Source organism: Bos taurus, chromosome 15 (assembly GCF_002263795.3).
Source record: "Bos taurus isolate L1 Dominette 01449 registration number 42190680 breed Hereford chromosome 15, ARS-UCD2.0, whole genome shotgun sequence".
Classification (NCBI taxonomy): Eukaryota; Metazoa; Chordata; class Mammalia; order Artiodactyla; family Bovidae; genus Bos; species Bos taurus.
Genome location: NC_037342.1, coordinates 26053582 through 26072799, shown reverse-complemented (window position 1 = coordinate 26072799; position 19218 = coordinate 26053582). Strand labels below are relative to the sequence as shown.

The 19218-nt window shown below is 44.3% G+C and overlaps 1 protein-coding gene across 12 annotated transcripts in view; it reads left to right on the top strand.

Annotated features, from left to right (window-relative positions):
* The first annotated feature begins 1742 nt into the window (after positions 1-1742).
* Positions 1743-19218, top strand: part of CADM1 (cell adhesion molecule 1) — a 350114-nt gene continuing 332638 nt past the window's right edge. For all 12 annotated transcript variants that reach the window (NM_001038558.2, XM_024975307.2, XM_024975306.2 and 9 more), the window contains exon 1: positions 1743-1896. In NM_001038558.2, the coding sequence (NP_001033647.1) occupies positions 1764-1896 (133 nt within the window). In that variant the 5' untranslated portion in view covers positions 1743-1763. The remainder of the gene's footprint in view (positions 1897-19218) is intronic.

The following is a 19218-nucleotide window of genomic DNA, read 5'->3' as shown; positions in this document are numbered from 1 at the left end:
GGGGTGATAAGAATAGGTCGGACTTTGCCGACTGGACATTATCCCAGTGACCATGTGGTGATGGTTTCCAGCCTCCTGTAGTGCTATCTGCCTGCTGGAGCTTTTTGACTTCTGGAGGACTGCCTGCAGTTCATGTATTAGGGCCTGTAATTACAGAGCAGAATATCCAGGGCTGTGAAGACAGGGCAGTCTTGAAATTAGTTTATGCATAATGGATAATAGGAGGCTGTTTTTAAGTGTAACTCATCTGGTGGGTTGGCAGATCTTGATTTCCTTTTTGATATGTAACATTTATTTATTTATTTATTATGTTTTTTTTAGCAAGATGAGGACAGAGGGCTCCTCTAGACTATAGCTCAAGACAGCAATTTACATTCAGTAATCTCTTGGTCATTTAGCCACAGATAATTTGTCATGGTTTGTTTTAGCTGTTGTGATATTGATATTTATTATGCAAATTGTATTTCCTACATCTTATTGTTCTGCATTCTATGAATACTTAAATTATTATAAACCTTTACACTTAATATGGCTCGTCCTTCAATTTGATGCTTGAGCAACAGAGGGTCAGAGCGCACACGATCTTCTAGAGAGGAAGAAAATAAGTAATTAAAAAGCAGACAAACAAGAGAGCCGGCTGCCTGGTTGAGAAGAAAGCAAAGGCAATTTCTGGGAGGGAGAGCGAGTCCGGAGAAGCGAGTCGCTTCAGCCTAGAGCTTCTTTCTCCCAGAGAAGCGGGAAGCTCAGAACACCTGTTGGTCCCCAGCCATCTGAGGCGCGAGTAGGGGCAAAGGGGCGGCAAGGAGAGTGGGTTCGAGTCCTGAAGGAAGACGATGGCAGACCCTCTCTTCACATGCCATGCCTCCGCCCTCCACCCCGAAATCTTCACAGAAAAGATTTTCTGTTGAGTGTGTGTAATCGTAAATATCTAATAATACATGTGCATCATGTAAATACACATCTGTGACATATATATTAAAGCCAGGTAGGAGGCCTTCAGCATGCTGGGGGGATCCTGAGTCAACCCTCCTCGATCTACCTTTCCCGAGAATCTACCGCAAAGACACCGACTCGAAAATCCGAGAGCCGGATTCCGGCTCCTTTCTCCCAACTATGCCCAAGTCTACCGCTAGGTTGTTGAGCGGGCTCTCCCGCTCCGCCGGACGTGCAAAGCACGCATGCACTTCTCCCAGATTGTTTTGTCAATCCGGGGACCTGCCTTCTCACTCTCAACTCTCGAACAGCCCCCGATTCCCAAAGATCTATTCCTTCGGTGCAAGGTGAGTGACGGAAATTTGCAACGTTTGGTTTCCTGGCCGGTTGCACCCGGTGTACCGGGCACGGGAGCCTCCCGGGGAGATTCTCGTCGTCGGTCTCCTGGAGCGATGGCTGTAAACATTCCTAATAAAGGTGTACAGGAAGCTAGACCACGCCCCCGGAGCTGAAGCCCCTTACACGCCTGGGGCCCAGGAGAACACTTTTTCCTGGATCCGAGGGAAGCGAAAACGAGTTTTAACATAAACATATTTGCATACGCCCCTCCCCCTGGCCCCGCCCCTAGGTGGCGCGGGCGCGCCGCCGAACGCCAGCACCAGGGGGAGGGGTGGGGGAGGGGGCGAGTCCTCCGAGAGCCGGGTTCGGCTCGCGGCGACGTGATTGGTCGGTCGGGACTCCGCCTCCAGAGCATGTCATTAGCATCTCATTAGCGGTTCGCTCGGGCTCCGGAGGAAGCCACCGCCGCCAGTCTGAGGCAGGTGCCCGACATGGCGAGTGCTGTGCTGCCGAGCGGACCCCAGTGTGCGGCGGCGGCGGCGGCGGCGGCGGCGGCGGCGCCTCCCGGGCTCCGGCTTCGGCTTCTGCTGTTGCTCCTTTCTGCCGCGGCACTGATCCCCACAGGTAGGTGTGGGCACCGGCCCGTTGGCCCCCTAAATCTCTTAAGGCGCTCCAGTGACCGTAGCCATGGAGGGGGGAAACGTTTCCATGACAACCTTCCCCCACTTCCTAAATCCAAATCGGAGGGAATGTGAAGAGAAAACTCAAGGGCTGAGATGGAAAGGGTTGAGGGGGTCGGTAAATCCCTTCTTCTTTGCCCAGCTCTGTGCGAATTAGAGCCCTTGGGGATGGCTGCACCCACACCTTTTCTCCCCTGCTTGGTGCGGAGTGCAGTGAGAATGAGGGGCCCCGGGGGCTAGAGAATATAGGGGAAGGGGATGGATCGAAGGCACCCCCCCCCGCAAACCTTCCAGACCCTCCCAAACTCGCTGCCGTCCGCGTAACTTGCAGGTCTTTCCGCCTCCCAGGGCTGCCCATTCGCCCCCACCTTTCCAGCGGGCCCCCCATTCCCCATCCCCGTAACCTCCCCATGGCTGACTAGCGGCCGCCTCCTGCGCGATTCCTCACTGGTCCACAGGACATCCCGACTCGTCTGGTCTGATCGCTCCCGCTTTCCCCGCGCTTTGCCTTTCCTCCCCTGTCCCCAACCGCTCGCCCCTCGTGTCTCCCTCCTGCCGGATCGCGGCCCCCCCGCCCCCTCTGCCCGGCTGCGGGCTTCCTTGGCCGGGCTCCAGGCAGGGAAAGTTCCCCGGGCCCGGCCCCATGGGCGGGGGGGCGGGGGGCGGTTGCTGTCGCCGCCTCTGCGGGCAGAAGCGGGAGTCCGCAACCCGCCTGCCCCACGGCGTCCTCCGCCGCTAGCAGGGACACCGGATTTCCAGCCCGCCTGTCATTTTCGGCAGCTCGGGGGTGGTGGAGGGAGCGTTCTCGGCCTCTGCGGCCAGTCGGGCACCCTGCGGGCCTCCCGGCGCCCTCTGTGTGCCGAGCCGTCTTGGGAATTTGCCCAGGGGCGGCTCTGCACGCCCGGCTCCTTCCCTAAAGACGCCGAGCACTCGGCAAGGAGCACGCTGTGTGGCTGCCCGTGTGCGCGGCGCGTTGGCGCGGTCGGGAAAGAAGAGGGCAGTGTTTGCTTTTGCTAACAAAAGGGAGCCGGAGCTCTTCCCCAGCGGAGAGCCGAGCCTTGCTGCACCCTGCCTCCCCTTCCCGCCACCGCCGCGCTCCGGGGCCGCGCGGCGTCCCCGCGCCCCTGGCCGCCCGCCGCGGGCCGGGAGCTAGAAGCCAGGACTCCCAGGCTCAGGGCCGTGGGGGCGGGGAGATGCTGGAGGGGCTGCAGCAGGGCTCGGCGCCTGCAAAGCCCCTCTTCAAAGCTCGGAAGCCGCAGGACCCGCGAGCAACAAGTGGCGGAGGACACCGAGAGCTCAGCCCCCACCTGCGGAACCCCCGACCCGGGCGGGCGCAGCTCTTGGGGCCACGGTGCGGCTCCCGGGGCGCTTCTCCACTTGGGCTGTGCCTTTTGTTTACACGCTAGAGGACACACAGTTACGTAAACACCGCAGGAGACACGCCGTAGGAAATGGGGAGATCTGCGGAGCGCTAGCTCTGGATTTGGGGGAATGCTGGGGTGCTTGCTCACCCCACTCCCCGGACAGGTCTGCAAGGGAACTCGGCTTGGGAAACCTATCGGGGATCCATTGGGGTGGAAATCTGGCGGCAGCTTCAGTTCCAGAGCTGAGGATTTTTTCGTCCCTGTCACTGTCTCCGAATGTTGTTTATGTGTTTTTCCACTGTGAATTCTTAATTTATGAGTTACGAGATAATTGGGTTCAGCCAATGCCGTTGTGGTTACAACTTCATTTCGGGTGATGTCTCTGACTGGATGGGTTCAATAAAATGTTTCTGAACGAGATCCCTCTGCTGCTGCATTGTAAAAAGCGCCAGTGCTGTTTAAACGTGAGCGTGAGTACAGGCTCAGTAACTGGCGCATAATAAAGGCAACAATAGACTTATATTGGCTGCAAAAAAAAAAAAAAAAAAAGGAAAAAAGGGCTGGGTGGGGGGAGCGCTGGCCAGGGATATTGCTTTTGGAGTAAAAATGGGAGCCGTGCAATGCCGCTTGGCAGCAGAACAGGATCAGATTATACCTCCTCTGTCCAGCCTGCTCATTGAAGGCTCGGAGTAGTAGCGGCAGTACTCTATTTGTAAGTATCTCGCGGTAAGAAGTTGCCTTCCCCAGCGAGGGCTGTATGCTGACTTGGAAAGGAGCGGTCTGGAGCTCAACCGTGCATGTCAAAGCTACAAGAAAATTCTGTTGCCAGTTACCATGGAAGCAGCTTCTTGCTCTTGTGTACATCCCTGTTTGTACTCTGGTTATCAGATTGTGTTCAAATTAGAAAGTAATTGGGTTTGATTTGTAGTGAGGGGACGAGACAACTTTCTTTAAATCTTTTTTCTTTGCTTTTAATGTGTATTTTGGTGCTCCGTTTGAGAAGGGATTTTGGCCTAACCCCAGGTCCTAGACCCGGAAAGTAGATTTCAGGTGGGGACCCAGGGACTTCTCTTCCTTACTCTTCTTATTTTAAGCTTTCTCTGAAGTCTCCAGTTCCTACTCCAGGGTTAGAGAAACCTGTTGGCATTGCCTTTGAACTTCATTAGGCTTGTTTCATTCACAGCCTCACTAGGGTAGCCATCTAGGGCTATTGTGCAGTGGGGTCCAGGTTCTCTCTTCCCCTGTAACTGAACCCATCTATCCTCTGGAGAAAATCTCCCATCCTTCTTGTGGTGTTTGGAAGAAATGGATGTTAATGGAATGCAGCTAAAATGGGATCATCAAAGCTCATTCAGTGTAAATCATGACCGTTAGGTTTGGGATGCTGGCATGCTGTTGTTTTTGACCCTCAGTGAACCCCTGGTTGGTCACCCTCCTTTTCCCTTTTTCAGCAGTAGAAAGGATGGCCAGTGGGTGGGGGTGGGTAGCCTGCTGGGGAGCCCAGGGGCTGAGTTTCTGCTTGTCGCAGCCTGTTGGGGCTTGTGTACCGGGGAAGGTTAGAGACTTTACAAAAGTGCCGCCCTGCAATTGTCGCCTTTCCCTGCATCAGATCCAGTAGCCACGGGAGGGACTTACACTTGTCTGTGATAGCTTTGATAAAATATCCCTCATTAATGCCACTTTATATTTACAGTGTGTCACTGGAGACGCACAAGGCTTCATTTAGTGACTTGTGTGACGAGACAAGCTTGCATTATTTGCCTGGGACATTTTGGTGGAACAAGAGACCCATTGAGCAATCTTTTGAAATGAACAAATACGGAAAAAGGGGGGAAGAAAAGAGCAGGCAGTGCTCCGGAACAAAGAGCTTTATTCATATGGATGTTGTACATGCTTTATCCAGTTTTCCCCAATGGCCCTCCTGGGAAAGGGGAGTGGGACAGGGAAGAGCCAAGGCAGGACATTGGCGCTTCCTCTCTGGTTTCCTGACTTCATATTCTTATCCGACTTGGGACTCGGCTCCCTGGACTCCCTGCCTGCTCTGCTCAGCTCGCTTGGTTCCCTCTAAAACCCCCAAAGGTAATGGTTTCCTGGGTCTAAAAGGGAGATTTTGAAATACTTTCTCCCGGCTCTGAATTTAAGCGGAAGAAAGTGGAAGCTACCTGTTGAGATGGATGGTTGTTGTTGGATATATTGGTTGAATGGAAAGAGATATCACTTTTCTATGGCATGTGTCAGAAAGTGGTTGATAGTGACTGTCAAACGGGTAAGAGGTCTTGCAATTATAGTATTAGCCTTATTATTTATTTTTAAAGAAATGCTTTGAAAACTAAAATCCAAAATTTTCATGATCATGAAAGGTGCTTTTGGAGTTTTCAGTGCCTTTTGCCCACACCTGGTACGTTTTGGCCTTAAACATAAGTGAGGTTTTTTGTTTTTTGTTTTTTGTTTTTAATTATTCCTTGGCCTATATTGCTAAGTGATTTTCCGTCTTTAAAAACTTTATAATATTGCTGTGAATATAAACGCAATCTCTCGGTTTCTGGATGTGATATTTTGATGCTTAACTGGCCACTTAGAATTTACATTTTAAAAATGGTTTTGTGCCTGCGTGTTAACAAAAGGCCCATTTTTATTCAGGGGAATCTCTTAAATTGGGCCAAACGAATCAATGCTATGATTTGAATGGAAATTTACCAGCATATGAAGAAATTTTATGAGAAATAAATCCAAAGGATTCAAATATTGTATCTCTTTCTTGGGAAGAATAGTACTGACCATCACGCTGGGCATTTTTAACAGAAAATCCAGGACAGAAAGGAGAAATCACACAGCGACATCTGTTGCAGTATTGAAAATTTGCTGCTTTGAGTTGTAAGCAATTAGTCCCATATAAGGACCTGATGATATCAGTTAGCCTGTGTGTGCATGTGTTTGTGTGTACTCACACAAATATGTATACAGCCACATGCATATGTGTGTATATATGCACTTATACAGAAGTTCACCCAGTATTCATAGTCAGTCATATTTAAAATTATTTAATAGAAACTTGTAACATTTTATTGCAAGGTTCTTTTTCTTCATATCACCTGTTGAGGAATCACAGTGTCTTACAGTCATGGAATTTTGGAAAGGAATTAGAAATCATCGGTAAAATCTCATTATTTTGCAGTGTGGGAGCCAAAGCCCAAAGAAGGAAGGACGACTGAACTGAGGCTCAGTTAGCTATGCTTCCTGGACGAGGAGCTGGTCTCCTGATGTCCAGCCTGTGAACTGTCTCTCCCATCTCCCAGCGAGGATGTCCAGTAAGGGATTTGCATCGTGGGTTAGCCATCATCGTCGGTAGGAAGAGTTCGTATTCTGAAGGCCACAGGAATAATTGTTGTTCTCGGTAATAAACTAATGGATCAGAGGTGTAATCTCTGGGCAGAAAGGACCAGTTTTTGGTAAGATTGTCTGTGGTGTTGACAAGTGAATTTGAAGCCTGTGGACTTTATCTAGCAGCCACCACGTGAATGTTGTTCAAAGCACCTGCAGAGGGGAGAGCTCTGGATTTGTATTGCGGTCCTAAGTCAGATGCGTGAAAACTAGGCTTCACAGAAGCTTCAGCTTTAGACTTTTAAGCCTCTGTTTTGTCATTTCAAGGAGTAATGTTAACAGTTGAACTGGTTCCGTGTAACTAAAGAATAAAGAAATGGCCCTTAAGAACAAAAAAGGCATCTTTGATTTTCTTACCAGGTACTTGTCCTTTGCATTAAGCCTGGGACAAAGCTGAGAATTTCTTAAAGACAAAAATTATGTTATTGTTGCAAGATGACCTTTTTTATGTTGATTGTATTTTCTTTTATTTTTTCAGTTTATTATGGAAAATTTCAATGATGCACAAAAGGAGAAAGAATGCCATATTAACCTTCTGTGCAAATCATATGGTTTGATAATTATTTATCCATGGTCCATCAACCTTCCGTATACCCCCTCCTTGTCCCAGGTAATTTTTAACAAATCCTGTGTATCCTACCAGTTCTTCCATAAATTACTTTAGAATGAATCTCTTTAAGATACGGCTCTTCTTGTACACCTGAAAGCACAGTATCATTAGCTGAATGTACATTTTCTCCACTGGTAGAATTGTCGCCCTAGTCTTGCTGCACCCCGGAAAGTGGAGTGAAGGTTTGATACAGTGGGTAGGAGCTGAGGCAGGCAGTAGAGAAGCCAGAGGGTGATTACGTGATTACCGCCTGCACTGAAGAGACCTTTTCGTGTGGTTTGGTTTATTTTGAGCAAGGTTTTGTTTGGATCGGATAAGATGAGTTTTATTGTTGTGTAAATATGGTTGTGTAAATATGCAGTAATTGTAGCTAATCCCTCAACTGTGGCAAGCTATGGAAATCACCCTTGGCTAGATTGGCCATTTCTAGACTTTCTCATAATGAATACTTTGCATTGGAAGACTTCTGTAGGAAAGGCTATTTTAGTTCGATGGCTGTGAGATACCCTCATTCAGTATATTTTTCTTTAAATGTCTTCGTGGTATAAATGCCTTGGTGTTTTGTGAATATATGGCTTAAAAGAAAAAAAAAATTTTTTTTTGGATTAGCTAAGTGGTAATTTCAGCTTGTATTCTGTAACTGAAATGATCACAAAATGCCTTCTTTGGTGTGGGAAACCCATTTGGAGCTGTAAGTATTTGGGCTTTGTTTTTGTAGAAAGAGGGTACTGGGTGGTAGGAAGAGAAAATGTTAACTGTTTTTACTTCTCAGTATTTGTCCATTAATTTAAAATGTAAATTAAAAATTTTAGCTAGAAATGTTTGAGTATTTCGGGGTTAATTTCAGAACTTTTTTGGTTTCTCGGAAAACAGGTTGGTTCCATTTTCCAAAGTTCTTGAAATGTGAGGGGGTGTGTGTGTGTCTTTTATTTAATTTAGTTTTAAAAATTATTTTTTATTGGAGTATTGTTGCTTTATAATGTGTTATTTTCTGCTTTACAGCAAAGCGAATCAGCTATACGTATATCTGCTCTTTTTTTTGGGGATTTCCTTCCCATTTAAATCACCGCAGGGCATTAGAGTTCCCTGTGCTAACTAATGAGTAGATTCTCACTAGTTATCATACGCAGTGTGTGTGTGTCTTTTAAGAGCTTCTTACTTAAATGTTTTTAATGTAGACTATAAATCTGAAGCATTTGGGTTTTTGGTTTCCAGCCAAACAAGAATTACACATGAGATAGTTGGCGGGGGCGTGAGGGTGCGGCGGTTGGAGCAGTCTCGGCCAGGTAAAACCCACCTCCTGTACCCTTTTCTGAGTTGGCCTGGGCACCAGAAAAGCACAAAGGAATGCCTACATTCAGGGTTTGGGGAGCGCCACCAAAATCGAATAAAAAGCCTTTGTTTGGAAACCATCAATGAACGAAGGAACCCACTGGAATGTTTGTAATTACAAGTGGCACCTCCTTGTTTAAATTTCAGAAGCCACAGTTTCTTTTTCAGAGATTTAAATTGCAGGTTCTAGCCAGCAGCTGCTGTTGTGGTTAATGGGCACTTTCTCTTTGAAGATCTTCCAGTGCTGGTTCTCAAAAGCTTTGGAGCAGTTGGCCTTGAACTAGGGTTAGAAGAAAGGGAGATGGAGGTATTTATATACATGCACAGCACAAGTGACATGTGGCCTTTATTATTACTCAAAAGAGGAACTTGACGGTAAGGTTTCAGGAAAGACAAGCAGGAAGGAAAATCTATTATGACTGACAGGTGTCTTGAATGGGGTGATTATCTTACGAGAGATGTGGGATGGTGAAAATTTTTCTTTTAGTAGATGTTTTACTGGAATACAGTCATTTGACCCAACATTTTGATCTAGATATTTCAGAAATGTTAAATAGGCTTGAAATGAAAGTGCTCTGATATATATTTAAATGCTACTCAGTGTTTGAAGTTGATATTCTAGTGACATGGACTTTTAAAAATGCTTAAAGTAAGTAGCTTGCTCTTGGCAGTCTTCCGTGGTAAGGTAGGCAGGCACTCTAAATCCTCTTGAGCCATCCCGCACTAGACGGTGACATCAAGTTAGAATTAAGTTATGAGGTCCCCCAAGGGGGCAGGGAGGAATCTGCCTAAAAACAAAAGGTTCCCAGGCCCCATCTCTCCTTTTGTCTGTACCACATCTCCACTTGGCTAGCAATAGTCTAGAAGTTAACATGTCAGAAATTGAACCTTTCATCCTAGGTCTCAACTTTCCTCAGAGTCTCTATTACTGCCAATGAATGACACCATTGTCATCCTGGTCTCCAAGGCCCTGAAATTTGGAGTCTTTTTTTTCTCTTCCTTAGCTTTCACCCTTGGACAGAAACAATATGGGATAAAATGGGGCTGATTATTCCTCTACTATATTTTCAGGACGCCTCTCCAAACCATGTTTTACTAGCAGAAGCTCCCTACTGATTTCCCTACTCCCAGCCTCTGTGAGTCAGAATTTAAGTCCACCTTCCACAGCTGTGGGGTTCCCTGGTGGCTCAGTGGTTAAGAATCAGCCTGCCAATGCAGGAGGCTTGGGTTCAACCCCTGGGTCGGGAAGATCCCTGGAGAAGGAAATGGCAGTCTACTCCAGTATTCTTGCCTGGGAAATCGCATGGACAGAGGAGCCTGGCGGGCTACAGTCCACAGGATTGCAAAAGGGTTGTACACAACTTAGCGACTAAACAACAACAACCGCAGCTGTAATTTTTTCCTGGACGGGATCATGACACTGCCCTAGCAGAAAACCTAATCTCAAATTCTTGCTCCTCGCACCAGATTCAGAATCCACAGTTTTGTCTTTAGGTTGTTCCTTCCTCAATTGCTCTTTCACTCCTTCTCTAACTGCCCTCGTTTCTTATTACTTTTCAGCCCAACCCTGATGAGACTGGAAGACTGGTGATTCTCCAGTGAAACTGAGGAAGAAAGTGGTTCCACTGATCAGCCTTCAGCTGGTTGCCTTTGCATAAATCTGCTCTCTGTTCAGTTTTTCTCTTAACTCTTTTGGATTATAATTGTAGGACGGCTGAATCCCCTTGCCCACCTTGAGAATAAATCTCTTTTCTTTGCATCTTCCAGTTTAACTAATACATGCTTATCTAAAATGTATGCCGACACAGACGTTTCTTTTTCTGCTTTACAGGTATAGACATGACTCTTATTTCGTTCCAGTAAGCCACAGTGTGTAGATATTATCACCAATATTTTAATGAAAAATTTAAACCTTAGAATGCTGAAAATGTATTATGCCTGTTTGGCAGTGCGTGTTGGAATACTGACATTTACTATAGCTTGAAAACAGCGTAATTGAATTAAAAAATTACAAGCTGGCTAAGTTAAGATTTTTGGGCAAAATGTTAAGCCTTGAGGAGTTGAAGACTTTGGAAGAGTCAGAGTTAGGGGGCTTCATCTGGAACTGCTGACTTGGCCCACATGAGATTAGCCTCTCTGAAGATTCCAAAAGACGCAGCCTTAGAGGAGCAACTGATGCTCATGCTGTTGGTGCTGTGTCAGTTATTAAGTTCCTACCCCGGGGAGCCAGGAGGAAGTGCACTAAAACCCAGGTCTTTGCAGTCCCATGGACTATACAGTCCATGGAATTCTCCAGGCCAGATTACTGGAGTGGGTAGCAGTTCCTTTCTCCAGGGGATCTTCCCAAGCCAGGGATTGAGCCCAGGTCCCCCTCATTACAGGCAGATTCTTTACCAGCTGAGTCACCAGGGAAGCCCAAGAATACTGGAGTGGGTAGCCTACCCCTTCTCCAGGGGATCTTCCGGACTCAGAAATTGAACCAGGGTTTCCTGTATCGCAGGCGGATTCTTTACCAGCTGAGCTACCAGGGAAGCCCGGGTCTTTATTAGCTAACATTAGCGTTGACTTTGGGAACAGCACTGCGTTTCTAAACACAGGCTTCTCCCTCTATCATGGCTGATTGCATTTTAGTTGATTACATCTGGGGTGAATTGTTACTGGCTTAAGAAAAAAAAGAAAGAAGATTTCCTGGAGAAGGAAATGGGAACCTACTCCAGTACTTTTTCCTGGAGAATCCCATGGATGGAGGAGCCTGGTGGGCTACAGTCCATGGGGTCGCAAAGAGTCGGACACGACTGAGCGACTTGCCTTTAAAAAAATGAAATCTTTGTTTCTCAGTCTAACTGCTAAACTTGTTATCTGAAGGATCTTTTCAAAGCTTTTATCTGATACGAATATCTGCCACGGTTCTTCTCTTATTTATTTATTTTTTTTCCCTCGGCTGGTGTCCTGCCTCTGCAGAGTTCAGTTTTTGCTACTGGAAGGCTTTGTAGCACGAGAATTCAGTGATACGAACACTTGATTATCATGGAGTATTTGGGGACAGTCTTGGGGGAAAAGGTTGTATGTCAGATGTGGTATGTATTTGGCTGTTTGTTGATTATCAGCCTGGGATAAGCCGAGCCATGCAGAGGTTACTACACACCATCAGCTTCTGAATAGAAGGGAACCTTGCTTCTTGCAGAAACACTTAAATAACGAAAGCTTCAAAGATAGGGAGGGAAAAAACAAGTTAATTCAGTCCTAAATTACTGCTCAAATGGTTTTATCTCTGAGGTTTGAATAGAGATTAGCTTAAATGACACTGAACTTCACTTTTCCTTGTGCATATCTTGTGCGCATCATTGTGAAGAGACCTTTCAGTTTTGTTAGTAATCACATGAATGTTAGTTGCTGTTTGTTTCCTTTTCCTGAAGCAAATCTCTCTATCTCTGGGCCAGGTTGGCAAGAAGAATACCCGGTTTAGGTTACAGAACAGTATAAACCTGGTGCTTTGCTTATGGGCTAAAAACAGCCTGTCTTACAGGGTGTTACAAATAAAATAAGATCGCAGATGTAAATGTTCTTGACAAGGAAGTATTTTATGTATATGGCTTTTATTAAAACAGCCATGGTTTACTGATGGGCATTATGTTTCTGGCTACTATTACTACTAATCACATTTGTAAATCCCTCACACATTTGAGACTATTGAAAAATTCTGTGCTGAAAGGATTGATTCAGGATGTAGTCAACTGTCTCTAAGGTGAAACTGAAGAATAAGGTGGCAGTAAGATTAAGATCCCACCCAGAGTTGAATGCTTTTTGGAAATAAATAGAATTATCCAGTCACCTTGGAGAAATAGACAGTGATTGTAATCTCAAGTTTTGGGGACTTTTAACACAGACGAGACTGTGATTTTACTTACTCCCTGTATTTTATATATTATATTTGAATCAAGAACTTGTATTTCTGTAGCTAACCCACAAGTCACTTGGTAGAAAAGTGAGAATTTAAAAATTATTGTGAAATCAAGTTTTTATACCAGGCATTGTCTTTGATGCAGTCATCGTGGGGTACACTGACTCCTGACGGATATGGTTGCATTTTATTCTCAATTTTTATTTTGAAAACTGTCAAAACCACAGGAAAGTAGAAAGTATAAGGAATGCTTGTACACTCCTTGCTTAGTTCATCAACTGTCAACATTTTGCTCATTTGTTTTATCTCTAGCTCTCTAAATAATGTATCCACGTATCTTTTTTTGTTTGTTTTTTTTTCTGAACCATGTGAAAGCAAGTTGCAGGCATAGTAACATGTCATCTTGAATACTTCAGCATGAGATTCCTGAGAATAGGAACATTTTCCTTCTCAACCTCATTACATTCAAGACATTTAATATTCACCGTTGTTATTTGTGCTTCCCTGATGGCTCAGACGGTAAAGAGTCAGCCTGCATTGCAGGAGACCCAGGTTCAATCCCTAGGTCAGGAAGATTTCCTAGAGAAGGAAATGACAACCCACTCCAGTATTCTGGCCCATGGACAGAGGAGCCTGACGGGCTACAGCCCATGTGGTCACAAAGAGTCAGACATAACTAAGCAACAAAGCACAGCACAAGCTAGCATTATTATTTAATGTCTAGTCCATATTCAATCTTCCCCAGTTGTCCCATTAATATTCTTTATGTTTCTTTGTCCTTCATGATCCAGACTCCATCAGAGATCACATATTGGATATGGTTTTCATGTCTCTTTTTCTTTTAATCTAGAACCATTTCTTGCCTTGCAATTTTTTTTTTTTTTTTTTTGGTTAAGATTCTTTGAAGGAGTGTGTGTGGGGGGGATGTCTTTCATGGCCTTGACATTTTGTTAAGTCCAGATCTGCTGTTTTGTAGAATGTCCCATGTTTCTATGGATTGTTTTCTTGTTTCCTCATAGTTTGGTTCAGACTGTAACCATAAGCAAGAACACTGCATGGCTGGTGTTGCCACTTTTTAACATCACATCAAAAGGGACATAATTGCAGTTTGTCCTGATTTTCATGCTGACAGGTTTGATCCCTTGGCTAACTGTATGTTTAATCACTTGGTAGAAGTGGATTTACAGAATTTTCCACTTTTGTCCCTTTGTCATTAATAAGTAATTTGTGAGATAGTTTGAGATTGAAGATCCTGTTCTCACACAGTTCGTCTGGTGGTTTTAGCAGCATTGATACGCCTTGTCTTAATCAAGTATTGCACCAGTGTTTGCAAAATTGTACTTTTTCTAATTGTCGTTCCCCTGCATTGGGTAGAGGCCTTCTTGAGTAAAGACGAGCTTGCCTTACCCCCACTCTCTCTCTCTTTTTTTTTTTTTAAATCGGAACAGACTCATAAATAAAAAAATTAATGTGATAATATTTCTTTACCATCAAATTCGGCCAGAGAGAACCCCTTCATTCTGACTCTTGTATCCTTATGACTTATGTCTGTTGATTTTTAAGTTCTTTCTTATTTTAGGTCACAAGAAGATGTCCAAGCTCACCTTGTCTTTTCCCTGTTCTGGATTTGGAATCAGCTATTTACCCAAGAAGTCATGGGTCCTTTTAGTGAGTGTGTGAAAAAGTGAAACTGTAGCCAACCAAGCTCCTTTGTCCATGGAATTCTCCAGGCAAGAATACTGGATTGGGCAGCTGTTCCCTTCTCCAAGGGCTCTCCCCCATCCAGGGATTGAACCCGGGTCTCCTTCATTGCAAGCGAATGAGCCATGAGGGAAGCCCCTCCTTTTAGTGGAGAAATGGTATTTAGATACCAAAGAGTTGTTTTCATTGCAGTTGACTTGTTTCAGTGGACATTACATGTATATTTATTAGGAGATTACATGTATATTTATTATTATATGAATAAATTTACGTATCTATATGAAAACATTTTTAATTTATACTTATTAAATGATGAGTTCATACTGATGTCTTCAATTCTAGTGTAAGACTAAGATTTTTTCTTCCTTTCTCTCATTCCTTATTTGTATTTTTCCCCGTGGCGTGAACCTTGGTTCCTAGTCGTATCAGTGTCTTAAAATTAATGCAAAAATAGTTTTGGAATTACTCCACAGAGAACAAGGTAAACAACAAAACTACCAAATGAAGCTGAAGATTTTTGCCATTCTTTTTCCTTTAAAATAGATTCTTTCCATCTTTGAAGGCTGGTGATCAGAGTACTATGTTCACAAGTTCACAAATTAGTTCCTTCTACGTGTGTGTGCGTGTGCACGTGTATCACGCATGTGCGTGAGATCAATGAAATGTGTACTTAGGAGCATTAGTTTCTGTTTCTGTTCAATTTTAGTGTTTTACCTATCCTTTTGATTTAGTTTTTTATGTTGAATATATAAATTATTACCGTGGCTTGAAAATCAAAACTGTATAAAGAAGTGTTGCTCCTTCCCCTGTACTTTCTGGCCCATTCCCACTCATCTTCCAATAGTAGCCAATTTCATTCTTTTCTCATGTATTTTTCCTTTTGAAAAAATAATAAGTAGTGCTGTTCTTTGTTTTCATACTTTTTCATGAACCATGTTAATGTCTGCCTATAATATCTTCTTATTTGACACATCCTGGCTTCTGTTATTAATTTGATGATTTACTCCCATTTGGCTTTATTTTACTTTGGAAACCTTTTTTTTTTTTTTTTTTTACTATATTTATATCTTTTCATTTCTTCCTTCTAGAGTATTAGTTCTTTTCGAGTAGTCAGAAGAATTCTGTATCTGTTTTTTTTCAATTAATTCACCAAATTGCTTGTAAGAAAATAGGGACTGCCCCTTTTTATATAATACAGTATGTGTCTTATGTTTGATAACTGTGTCTGCTTTGCTTCTCAGCAGTCATCATTTACCCTTCTCATCCAATAAACTGGCAAATCTATGCCTCAAGTCCCAGTACCCCTCTGTCCATGGGATTTCCCAGTAATTCTTCCTGCTGCTGCTGCTAAGTCGCTTCAGTGGTGTCCGACTCTGTGTGACCCCATAGACGGCAGCCCACCAGGCTCCCCTGTCCCTGAGATTCTCCAGGCAAGAACACTGGAGTGGGTTGCCATTTCCTTCTCCAATGCATGAAAGTGAAAAGTGAAAGTGAAGTCGTTCAGTCGTGTCCGACTCTTCGCGACCCCATGGACTGCAGCCTACTAGGCTCCTCCGTCAATGGGAGTTTCCAGGCAAGAGTACTGGAGTGGGGTGCCATTGCCTTCTCCAGTAATTCTTCCTACCTCATAGGAAACACTAAACACTAAACACTTTACTTCCTATGAAGTGTATAACCTGTTGCATCTAAACCTTTAGATCATGATCCAAAGCTGCCCACTGAACATCTCAATCTGATATTCCACATTTATCTCAAGTAATATTAATGACAAAAGAGCAACTACTATTTAGTAACTTTATTCATGAAATTTAATCCCTACTGTCACCCTGGAAGTAGTTAATCTCTCTTGCTTCATTTTACAGATGAGGAAGCTGAGAGGATAATAATAGGTTTCTTGTCCAAGAGGCACAGATAATAAGGGATAGAACCAGGTCTGTCTTCAAAACCCATCATTTTAAACATTCAACTACATTTTCCTAAAGCTCAAGATGTCTAAAACTGAACTTAGCATTTTTACTCCCCAAACCTCCTGCTGTCCTATATTTTCTATCCTGATGGAGATTATCACTGTCTACCCAATGAGTTAAATGAAGCTGTGAGACATCTTAGAGTACTTCCTCCTTCGCTGCCCTTTCCCTCTCTGTTCGTAACTAAGTCTGGCTTATCTCTTGCATTCACTCTTGTCAGTTTCACCACCACTGTCTTAACTACCCATATCCTCATTCCACAGATGAGGAAAGTAGATTTAAATTGATCTAACAGTCCCTTAGGGGCTCCCAGATGGCTAGTGAGAAAGAATCTACCTGCCAGCGAAGGAGACACCGATACGATCCCTGGGTTGGGAAGATCTCCTAGAGAAGGAAATGGCAACCCACTCCAGTATTCTTGCCTGGGAAATCCCGTGGACAGAAGAGCCTGGCGGGCTACAGTCCATAGAGTCGCAAAAAGAATCAGGTATGAATTAGTGGCTAAACGACAACAATCCCTTAATTGTTCCGTTTACCTGCAGTCTAATCCTCTCTAATGCATCCTTTTCACTGCTTCTGGGAAGATCTTTCTAAAACACACATTAGATGGTCACTTTCTTGCATACAATCCTGAATGTTTTCTTGGCATGTTGCAGAGGGCCTTCTGCTCTCCTGCCTGGCCCTCGACGCCCTTCATCTCTTGTGTCTTCCTCTCAGGCACACCTCTTGCCAGCTGTGCACACGATGTTCTCCCTTTAGGATTTGCTTTAGGAGCTACACACTGTGCTCTTTACTTAACCAAAGCAAATGTGTCCTAGATACGCCATGCTCGCTCAGGCTTTTTATATGTCACCTCCTCCTCCTCAAGCACCCTTATCCAGACGGCTGATTCCTACATAACTTTCAAGATCAAGCTTCCAGTTTCTCAAGGAAACTTACAGGACCTCTCAGGTGGGTTAGGTGCCGTTTCTCTGTGGCCCTCTTCTCTACTTCCTTAAGGGCTTTCCCAGTCTTACCTTCTTTCTTCCTGTCAAGCATTCCTTTCCAAATCACCCCAGGTTCCATCTCTATACCAGTGTGTTTCATGCTTGTCCAACTTGTTTTCACCAGCACGCCCCTCCCTCTGGTCTTCCAGGTCACCAGGTTTCAATCCTGTGTATACATAAGACCCAGGTGCAGTGCTGCTTTTTCAAATCTTAATGTGCTTTCCAGCCTGAAAGCAATATTTTCATTCAACTTCTGTTACAATTTCTCTAGCCATCTCATGATATTAAACATCTTTTATATTATTATGCTTCCTAGGTAGTGCTAGTGGTAAAGAACATGCCTGCCAATTCAGGAGACTTAAGAGATGTGGGTTCCATCCCTGGGTTGGGAAGATCCCCTGGAGGAGGGTGTGGCAGCCCGCTCCAGTATTCTTGCCTGGAGAATCCCATGGACAGAGGAGCCTGGCGGGCTACCGTCCAGCGGTTTGCAAAGATTTGGACGGTACTGAAGTGACTTAGCACACACGCACATTATTATATGTTGACATGTGTCCATAGATATGTGTTTCCTAGCCTTTCTATAGGAGGGACTATTTCTTATTCATAACAGCATAGAGTGAATGCCCTAGACACAGTATGTGCTCAATAAACATTTGTTAAAGCTATGAATGAATAGAGGGCTCAAGACGGTAAAGAATCTGCCTGCCATGCTGGAGACTTGGGTTCAATCCCTGGGTCGGGAAGATCCCCTGGAGAAGTGAATGGCAACCTAATCCAGTATTAGGATTTGCCAGTATTTGCCTGGCAAATCTCACGGACAGAGGAGCCTGGCAGGCTATAGTCCATGGGGTCACAAAGAGTCAGACACGACTGAACAACTAACACTTTGAAAGCTATGAATGAATTGGAAATTAGGTATCCATTAGCCATGAAGTCATATCTAGCCTTGCAGTATAAATGTGAACAGAGAATGTGGTGATAATAATTCAGTCTTAAAGACCAATGTAAAGATGCATCACTTGAAAGGTGGTTTATTTACCCACTGTTTTCCTCTTGTTGTTCAGTTGCTTGGTCTTGTCAGAGTCTTTGCAATGCCATAGATTGCAGCATGCCAGGCTTCCCTGTGGCTTCACTATCTCCTGGAGTTTGTGGTTTTCCTGTTATACAATCTGATTTCCAGTATGTATGCAGCCTGTCTTTTCTCATTTGTCATGAATACTGGTAGTTGGGGTTTAGAATTCGCACTAGGCCTTTGTGTATGAATTTAATGTAGTGTATGTCTAATGATCAGTTTTTAGAACTATAATTCTTGGTAGAAGTTGTTCTCTCATAATGGATGAAAGGCTGTCACAGTCTGATGTTTTCATAGCCTGAAGGACTGACTTCTGGTGTGTTTGTTCATCCTTAGTTGTTGGGTGGTCATTGGAGACAGTTAGATAGCCGCTCAAGTAAGAGAGCCTCTTTCCATTTATGAATCACTGTATAGTCCTGGCGTGGCTGGACTTCATGTCATAATGGCACATTAGAGTTGAAGCAACAAACCAGGAAACTGCTCTCTGAGACCATCTACCTACCCCTCTGCCCCTCAGTTTTCATGAGAGTCTTGTCTTAACAGGCACATTCTCAGGAGAGGCATGGTGCACATAGGGAAATTTAAACCTCAGGGTAACAGTTTTTCTTGTACCATAATAAAGATATATGTGGAGTCCGTGACTTCAGGATCAAAAGATGGATCACAGTCATTGGATCAAACATGAGAAATGGCTTGTTGCTGTGTTTTTTAAAAAAATGAGATGGGTAAGGCAGTCTGTTTTGTAGCGATATTTCCATTATTTGTGTTACTGTATAGTTGATGCTAAATAAGACTGGCAAAATTAAACTTATAATAAAGTTAATTGCCTTCAACTGCTCTAGTTTTAGACAGAAAGATTTCATGTTGTTCTTCCATGGAAGATGGGAGAGATTTCACATACAGGCAGAGGGGGAGAGAGTTTCCTAACATAACCTTTTAATTTAGGAGAAGT